General features: G+C 35.7%; 1 protein-coding gene across 13 annotated transcripts in view; it reads left to right on the top strand.

Annotated features, from left to right (window-relative positions):
* The first annotated feature begins 2,530 nt into the window (after window positions 1-2,530).
* The window catches only part of PCM1 (pericentriolar material 1), a 46,333-nt gene continuing 39,139 nt past the window's right edge, over window positions 2,531-9,724 (top strand). For 8 of the 13 annotated variants that reach the window (XR_004842458.1, XM_035897739.1, XM_035897735.1 and 5 more), the window contains exons 1-6: window positions 2,531-2,601; window positions 3,408-3,526; window positions 4,142-4,387; window positions 5,471-5,743; window positions 6,301-6,471; window positions 6,646-6,762. Coding sequence is in view for 12 of the 13 variants with exons in the window: in XM_035897739.1 (XP_035753632.1) it covers window positions 3,431-3,526; window positions 4,142-4,387; window positions 5,471-5,743; window positions 6,301-6,471; window positions 6,646-6,762 (903 nt within the window). In the remaining variant the exon portion in view is untranslated. The remainder of the gene's footprint in view (window positions 2,602-3,407; window positions 3,527-4,141; window positions 4,388-5,470; window positions 5,744-6,300; window positions 6,472-6,645; window positions 6,763-9,724) is intronic. The other 5 variants (XM_035897746.1, XM_035897740.1, XM_035897744.1 and 2 more) reach the window with 3 other exon arrangements.

The following is a 9,724-nucleotide window of genomic DNA, read 5'->3' as shown; positions in this document are numbered from 1 at the left end:
CCCGACGCTGGGCATCCCTGCCGTGGTCCGGGTGCTTGAGTTTGCAGTTCCCCTAGCGCCTTGCTCGCGTGAGGGCTGTCCGGTGCAACGAGAGAGGACTTGCTCCCTTGTCTGCTCCTATTTGGCGATACCGTGTGGTTGACAATACTCTGTAGGCATTTCACGAGTTAATGCTAAACTAATGCTCAGTGAGGAGCATGTGTCTTAGAAAGCTAAACCTAAATGTTTGATCCCATTTTCAGTCTTTATGGCTCTATGTTGGCTTTTTACAATTTTTTGGTTTCCATTTTTAATTTTCAGAAGTTTGTATGTGCAGGATCAAGCGTTCTTCAGAGCTCTTGCAGTTCACATGAATGCCTTAGGGAAAAAAAAAATGCAAAACCAACTCAGCTGTAGAAAAAAAAATCCTTTAAAAATATGTATCTTTGATTTGTTAACATGTTTTGTAGTGATACTTCTGAGCAATTTGCATATTGCTGTTACACATATATGTTTTGACTGCAGTCTTACGTGTTATCTTAAGTTGTTATTTTCTGCAGAAAATATACTTGAAAGTGTTTTCTTTTTCAAGTCCCTGATAAATGTTGTAAGGCAGTATGCACATGCTCAGATAGAGCTTTTATACAGATTCTATAATGTGCAAGAAACTGAGATTGGTAGCAGGTTGCTGGATGCAGAAATAGCATAAGGGGAGGACACCAAAGCTTCTGTAAGAGGATTTCTTCTGGAAATAGCTGGTAAAATCAAAAGTAAGAAAAAATACAAATCAGTGTAAAAAGTGTATGTGTGGAGGTGAAAAACACAACTTCATATGGGAGAGTTTCATCTCTAAGGAGAAAGCTGGCTGAACCTCTGTGTCTTTGAGTTGAAGGGATGGAATATCAGCATAGCTCTGTGATCTTTAGCTCACTTGAATATAACTAATTCGGAAATATCAAAGACTATAATATGAATCTTTAGAAACTTGCTCTCTGAGAAGGGCACAGTTCTGTTAGAACACTTTAAAATCTGCTTGCTGGAAATAACCTGGGCATTATCATTTTTGAGCTGTATTTCTTAGAGTGCATTGGCATATGCCTAGTGTTCTTGTTTGACAATATTATTCAGCATATTCCATCTGTGGCAGTGAATTTACTTCAGATGTAATCAGAGACTCCTACAAGAAAGATAGTTGAAGATAACTTTTGTGAAAGTTTTAAATTAAATAAATGTGAATACTTATTTGTGTTGTTAAGATGAATACTGCTGATTCTTGTTTTTGCAGCAGACGGTAGGGAAAATCATCTTTTTGCTATCATTTTAGTAAAATTATATAACATGATGATGAGGAAACAGCTTACTGAACTGAACTGTAAACCCAGATGGCCTCTAATCTTGTTGAGATGAACTCATTATGCTTAGTGGCATATGTCAGGATAGAGTACAAGTTGAAATGTTGGCTCTTGCACATCTACGAAGCTGAACAGTTTATCCATAGCTGAAGAAAGTTCTTACAAAACATAGCTCTTTTCTGATAACTGTACTTTTGTTTTGAGTGCTTGTGAAATTTACCTTGAATTAGCAGGAGAGCTTACCTGTGAACTTTTCATAGGATGCTTGTGCTTCTACATGAAAACAAACTGTGAAAGGGCATTGTGTTCTTATTTTCTAAATAAATCTGACAGTTCACCTGGGTGAAAGTAACACAGAAGGTGTGGTTTTACAGTTGATCTGTCTGGGTTTCGCTCTTCCTGATGACATAGCTTTTATTTGCCTTCCTTGACCCTACAGATAGTTCTTATATAGTCATAAAGTTGGCCAGATCAGGGAGCTTATGCAGTTGAGAATTCATCTGTTTGGGTTTTTTTTTAATTTTGGTTTTGTTTGTTGGCTAGCTAGTTTATAGATGGTACCCTCTGATTGCACAGCCTAGTAGACACTACTGTTGGGACAAAGAACGGAGTACGAATGAATGTGCAAGAACGGTAGGGCACAGATCTGCCAGTTCCCAAAGTAGCAGGCACTTAGTTATATCTGTGTTATGATTCTGATTTTGAGATACAGAAGCTGAATTACTCCTAACTGTGTTAGTGTGACTGATGTTGGTACACTGCCAAGTGGAGATGTGGTTATGGTATGATGAGCATACCTGGTAGATCCCATTTCCTTAATGGTATGGTAATAGGCTGTGTTTGCATAAAAATACTGCTTTGTGCAAGTGCACCTACTGAGAGGGCTGTACTGTGTGATTTTGGTTGAATACTATACCTAAGCAAGATAGGTGTACTAGTACAGCTTTTAAAGTTAGTTCAGGATTATTTTTTTTCTGGAACTGATTATTAAAAAAATAACCTTCTTAGATACTTCTTAATCTTGAGTTTTAGGTGATTTCTTCACCTGCACTATGGCAAATCTTGGTGTGAAAATTAATAGTAGATAAGTTGCAGTAAAACATTTAGAAGTAAATGGTTCTTTTTGATTTAATTTTTTTTTTCAGTTAAAGATAGAGCTAGGATCATGTCCTAACTTAAGCAGTTAAAACTAGTTGGAAAAAGTAATTCTTCGCGAGACTGTTTTTCTTCTACATGTGTAACAGAACTTCATAGCTGTTATAAAGAAAAGGTTTGTAGCTTTGTACAGTGGAATTGTGCCAGCAGCACTTAGGCTACACAGTTTTTATTGCAGCCTGAGAGTATATACAGTTACGTATTCTTCACCTTTTGAAGAGGCTAATCGAATTTTACTGCCATAAAGGAATACTTTGTTTCTGATCTTTCAGCTTAAACAACTTTTTTATTACTAATGTCAAACCTAGAAGTGAAAATGAAAACTTCTAATATATAGATTGCTTCATACTGCACAGGATGACAATACTAGAGAGCAGCAAAGCTCTAGGAAACCCAAATTATTTTCTTTGGTTTTGCTAGAAACTATAAGTGGCATGGCATTCACTGCTTAAATAACTTAAAACTGTAGTAAAAAAAAAGTAAAAAGCCTTTTATTGATGTCTATTTTCCATGTATTGTATCAAGTATCCCCTTCAGTGCTCTGTTGTCAACATCTTAGTATTGAAATAAATGTGAAAGTTTGATATGCTAGATCTCCAAAGTCACTTAATGTCTCGAATAGACATTGCCCTGGACACAAAAGTGCAGGCTTTATGAATCACAAACCAGTCTTTCCAAGAACTATATAGTGTGTTCAAACCCACAACTACTTCTTGTTTAATTTTTAATGCAAGTATCTGTTCTTCTCACTGCTACATTTTTAGTAATGCGGTTTAGTAAACAGGGGTGTTAGTTTCATAAAATAGCCTTGTGTTTGCATTTTATAATGAATATGTAGTTGTCATCTCAGATTATAAATCTTTAAAATATTCTACATTGACTGATTTTAATAAACTTGTTTCTTTCAACTATTTCTTTTAGGTTCTTTTTATTGATTGCTTGTCATGGCAACAGGAGGTGGTCCATTTGAAGAAGGCATGAATGATCAGGACTTGCCTAGCTGGAGCAATGAGAGCCTTGATGACCGGCTGAACAACACGGTATAATTAATCTTATCTTTCAGTTGTCATTTTATGCTGTATGTTAAAATTACCGAGTAGATTCTGTTAGTGGCAGGTAACAATGCAAAACCCTAAACCTTACCAGTACAGCTTTACAGATAAGCATCCACAAAACCAACAAAAATAATTGAGGTAGATGCAAGCAATGAGTGTAATTCAGAGGTGGTGAAGTCTGTAGATGTATTTATGGGAAGTGTTTGGGGTAAATAAAGTATCTAGACACAAAAGCGTTGTAGGTGTCATGACAGTGAAAACTCTAATTTTAAAAGTTCTGAACTGCTGAAGAGTCTTCAACAAAGAAGAAAAATACAATTTTAGCTTCATTTGAAATGAATTTAATGCATTGTAGGATGAAATGGGTTTAAAATTTCCTGACAAGCTGTTCTTAATTTATGCAGTGGAGAAAATTATATTCTGTAATGTGTCGTTTGCTCTAGAAAACTTTTTACTTGTAAATATTTCTCATCCTTTATTCATAATTTTTACTCATAAAAAAGGAAGTAAACTCTCTTTCACTGAATTAAAACATTTACTTTTTCTATATGTGGATAACAAATGTGACTTTTTTCTTCCCTCTCCTTCCCCTTAATTAAGGACTGGGGAAGTCAACAGAAGAAAGCAAACAGATCTTCAGAAAAAAACAAGAAAAAGCTTGGTGGGGAAGCTGAAACAAGGCTTACTAATGATATATCTCCAGAATCCTCACCTGGAATGGGACGACGGAAGACCAGAACTCCTCATAGTTTTCCTCATGCTCGATACATGACCCAGATGTCTGTTCCAGAGCAGGCTGAGCTAGAAAGGCTTAAACAAAGAATAAACTTCAGTGATCTGGATCAGGTTTGTGCGAATACTAGCTCCCACTATAAATGAGACTACGAAATTTATTCAGCTATCTCTTAATAATTTAACAGATGAATAAAGAAGGCTCTTGTAAGTGATTAAGGTAAAAAAAAAAAAAAATAGGCACCATGGGAGCCAAATCAAAATTCTGGTTTTGAACTTGAGAAAATTATGCGAAGTTCAGGACCATGGCTTTCCTATGCTTGAGAGTACACTAGCTGTCTTCACTTTCTTCCTCTCAATCATTTACAAATTCCTGTGTCCTCCAATCAGTATTTCTTACTCATCATACTTGTCTGACACTCGAAGTCATTCCTGAAGTGACATTTTGTGATTCTGAACATTGTTATCCTTGTGGATTAAGCAAAAGAGTAGCATTAAAAACTGCTCTTCAGTAGAGTGTAGAGAAATGTATGGCATGAATTCTTGAGCCATAACAGCTTCTTTGGGATGATGGCATCTTTCCCTTGTCCAAAACAATTAAAAGTATGAGGGATTAATTCTTTGGTAACAAGGCATAAATTTGTGCTAACAGTTTCAGAATAGAGGCTTGTTAATCTTTGCTGAAGTTTGTTGTTAATGTGCTTGGATTGTGAAGATTTTCAAATGCAATTCATTGCTTTGACTTAGAATATGAAGACTGGGCATAACTTCCTCCCCAAATGTATGTTGCGGCAACAAGTTGCTATAAGTTACAAGGTATCATATTCTGCAAGTGAATGTGTTGCTCTCTTATTATTGTTATTCTCTCGACTGTACCTGGCGAAGTAGGATGCCTTTCACTATATCAAAGGTGGAGGCCACAGCAAAGATGAGGAACTAAGCTCTGAGGAACTGCAGAATCCTTTTGCTTCTCAGCTGTTCTGGGAGGGTGGGCTTGCTTCCTGAAAACTATGACAAAAGTCACTGGCACTGTCTTTAGCTAGCTTTTGGCTAGTCAGTGACTAATAATGTAACTTCAAAATCAGTCTAATAATAATACTGCAGAACTGGTTATCCAAACAGTGAAGCTAATTACTGTTGAGAATGTATCGGAGGAAAAAAATAAAGCGATTGTTTTGTTTTTTTGTTTGTTTATAGAGAAGCATTGGAAGTGATTCTCAAGGCAGGGCAACAGCTGCTAACAACAAACGTCAACTTAATGAAAACAAAAAACCATTCAACTTCCTGTCACTGCAGATAAACACTAACAAAAGCAAAGATCCTGCCTCAGGTTCCCAGAAAAAGGAAAGTGGGGCATCAGTGCAATGTAAAGAGTTGTTTGGAGCTGCTCTAAGCAAAGATTTCTTGCAAAATTGTCATGTCTCTGCTCATGAAGATGGAAGGGGAGAACCAGCTATGGATAGTAGCCAGGTATTTATATAGCCTATAAAGTCTACAGACTATTGACTCTTGGAAGGGTTTTAATTACCTCGTTACTTTTCAGTGCATCTTTCTAAATTTCTGAAAAGTATTAACTTAGATCTTCATTGGAAATGCTTTTCTTCCCACTGTTCTAAAAGGCAACTTGAGGAAAATGTGAAACCAAACTTAATCATGTATTGTTCTTTAGAAATCTGCTTATTGGTAACAGAAGCAGTATTAATTTTCATCTTAGAGGTTGGTTCTCTTTTATACAGAAAATATTCTCACAGTTTAATATTTTCATATATTTATGAGCTCAATTCTGTTTTAGCCTATGTTGATGAGAAGCCCCATGCTTCAGCCTTGCAACTTCATGCATGCATAAATCTATGCTTATAAAAGCTGTTGACCTTTAACCACTTGCAGAAGTGTGCTTATAGGATTGAAAGTACTGGTATGTCACCCCTTGAATTACTACTTTGCTGTTGCTATCACCATGTCTTGTGCATTATTAAATACATTTAAGCTGTAGCTGAATGCATTCAGTAATTTCAGTGTCTTTACAGATTGTGAGCAGACTAGTTCAAATTCGCGACTATATTGCTAAGGCCAGCTCCATGCGGGATGATCTTGTAGAGAAAAATGAAAGATCGGCCAATGTTGAGCGTTTATCGCACCTTATAGATCACCTTAAAGAGCAGGAGAAATCCTATCTGAAATTTTTGCAAAAGATGCTTGTAAGTTTGAGAACATAATATATTTGTTTCTGCACTGTAAGCTTTTTTAGGAGTTGACCATTGATGTTTTGATGGTGCTACTGGGGGTGTTGGTTTTGATACACAGTACCTTCCGTGATTCATTTTTACTGCCCCCTTATATAGCTTTTGATTTATGCCAATGAAATATTTCAGGCTAGAGAAAATGAGGAGGATGATGTTCGGACTGTAGATTCAGCTGTGGGATCTGGTTCTGTAGGTGAGAGCACATCGCTAAACATTGATGTGCAGTCTGAGGCTTCAGATACTACGGTAAGCTGCCTTTTAGTAATTAAGGTGCTAGAAATGAAGAGTTTGTTTTGGTTTTGTCATGATTGTTGTGATAGTGTCATAATCTGCAGTTGAATTAAAAAACGGTAAATCCCCCAGCACTCTGTTTAGGAGGTGTTCGTGCATGTGTAGATTTTTTTTTTTTTTTTATATGGGGAAAAAGTAATGATTCTGTCACAACAACATTTAGTTGATTAGTCTTAATTAGTTTTTTAAAATATTTTTTCTGCAAAATAGAATGAAGGGTTAAATGTTTACTTTGGCAGAGCATGCACTGGATTGATATAGGAAAGAATAGTTTTCTATACAATTTTTCATCTCTAAGTTTGTTTCTTGTAGTGGGGAAAACTTGATGGTGTTGGGTGAGAAGGTTAGAAATGAGTCATTAGTGGGCCATTGCCCAAGCATCTTTCTAGCAATATGATGGAAGTATTGACCTAACACAAGTTTCTCTCCTTTTTTTGGAAAAATGAGCACCTTTTAGAAAAATGTGATCTGAATTTAGTTCTGAGATACACAGAAAGGAAGATTCCTTTCCATTTATAAAAGCTTTTATATTGACATGCTAAACAATTCTTGCAGTACGTACAAAAGCATCTTATAGCAACTTATGTTTTACATCTTCCAATACTGCTATACTGAGGAAAGGTACTAGAGAGCTGGTACTCTTTTAGCCAGTTAGTACTCTGAATGCTCTACAGATGAAGAGAACTTACATGCTTGGAAGTAAAAGAGCAGTTAAAAGATTACGAAGTTTTTGTAATTATTTTTAGCTTTGTAAGAACTCTTTCTGTCCCTGTAAAGAAATAAAATAGACATGGAAGATGTACCTTTAACTTAAAAAAAAAAAAAAAATGCTGAAAAAGACCAGTACAGTTTTTAAGTATGCACATAAATGTATGTTTTTCTTCATCTTTGCAAAATGGGTGTTAGTTTTATGTTTGGCTCTTCATTTTGCATCTAATTTCTCTTTATGCTCAGCTTTCAGTATATTACATGCAGAATGAATACTTCATATCAGGTTGATTGCTATATGGAGCCTTATTGTTAAGAAAATTCTAAGAATGAATAAAAATGTCTAAGAATGAATAAAAATGTCTTTGCTCTTTAGATTTTATTCCATACTAGTTTTCATTATTTGACAAGATACAAGTGGGTAGGTTTGTAACTTAAAAATGCATACTAATTTGGAGCACATGATCAAAATCTAACCTACTCAACTATTTAATAAAGGAGATATCTTTTAGTTTGAGCATTCGGCCCCGCATTGAGGACAAACTAGGGAATTCAGCTTCACAGGAACAGGTTACAGACATTGATGTTACAGCAAGTCCTAAAGGGAAAAGTGACAGAGCTGCTCTGAATGACAGGGAAATCTGGCCTTGTAGGATTAATAGCCAAGAACATGGATTGCCTTCAAAGGTACACTTCAAAATATTATTTTACCCTCAAATAGGGTTTATACATGCTGCTTTTTTTTTTCTTCTTTCTCCTGTTAACCGCTTCAAATGTATTTGTAACTTACAGTGAATGTTCCCATTTGGCCTGCTTATCTGTATCCAGCTGTCTTTTCATTTTCACTGAATTAATCTTCTTTGCCTGGAATTTTTTTTCTTTACATAGAAATGTTTGACAACTTTCTCTTCTGAAGTGCCAACATTGACAGAGAAAGTACTACATGTAACTGTACAGCAGGTGTTCTGATTTTATGTAGATGATCCTTCCAGTTTTGCTGTTCTCTTTCTGGGGGAAACAATACTGTAAATGTGACTTTGAGACACTTGTCATGTTTACGCCAATGGTCTACCAATGCAAATTTAAGCTAGTACCATATAGAGAAAATAAATAAGAGATTAGTAGCCTTAACTTGTTCCACAAATGTTTTTGTATAGCTGTTTATATAAATACTTAGTTGGAAGGGGGAAGACTAAGGGGCTTGGAGTCTAAAACTACTTTTGTTACCTGTTACCAGCTTTTCAATGCTTTGTCTCTGATTTAAAAAAAAAAAAAGTCTAATTTTGATTCCCCCTCCCCCCCCCCAAAATAAAAGGCTTAAGTGTTTTGTCAGGCTTGTTAGTCTAAATGTAGAACTAAGCTTGACAAATTTGTTACATGATTTTAATGAACTCAAGCAAATCTGGTGCTTTGGATAAAGCTTGTGTTATTTAATGGGTGAGCAAGACTGAGACACATTCCCCTTTTCCCTTTCTTCCCTCTGTTCCATCCTGTGTTGATTTCATTGTGTACGCTATTTTGCTTCTACTCTGCTTTTTATATATAAGATGAAGATTTAAGAGGAATGATCAGTGCCAGTTGCAGCGCATGTTTTAGTGATGTTAATTTGAGAAGTTTAGAATACTGGATGTGTTCTCCTTTCTCTACTGGAAAGTTGAGCGTTCCCTGGTACCCAGAACTAGTTAATAAGATGCCTGCTTCTAATCCGACATTTGGTGCAGAATTTTTGGACCTAGAGAATTTTGTACTTAAGGAACTCAGCACTATGTGGAGAGAAGATGATGTTTTTAAGTTAGTAATGTTCTTTTTAAATACTTGTCAACTCCTAACAAAAAGGGGGCAAATTTTTCCATGGTTTCATCTGCATAGTGCTATAATTCGACTTAAAACAGGATGAGGATCTTAACTGTGGATGTCTCATTAAAATACTTGATTTGCAGACAATCCTTGAATAAAAGTTTTGAGGCAAGTCTCCAGCTTTTAATTATGGTAGGATGAGGAAAATAACTTAGTTTTAATATATTCTAACTGCCCAACATGCTTTCATTCCTTCACATCTATTTCTATGTGTTTGAAAAACATGGTACATGGTGGTTCTGTGCATGTTTTTGTTTTGAAATTGATTTACCTAAATCTGATCTATTCTAGTATCTATGGCATAAATACAGCATACAAAATTAAACACGTTATAGGTTAGAGAAGAATAACT

Source organism: Egretta garzetta, unplaced genomic scaffold (assembly GCF_000687185.1).
Source record: "Egretta garzetta isolate BGI_Z169 unplaced genomic scaffold, ASM68718v1 scaffold46, whole genome shotgun sequence".
Classification (NCBI taxonomy): Eukaryota; Metazoa; Chordata; class Aves; order Pelecaniformes; family Ardeidae; genus Egretta; species Egretta garzetta.
The sequence above is the reverse complement of the archived record's forward strand: the minus strand, read 5'-3'. Positions and strand labels throughout refer to the sequence as shown.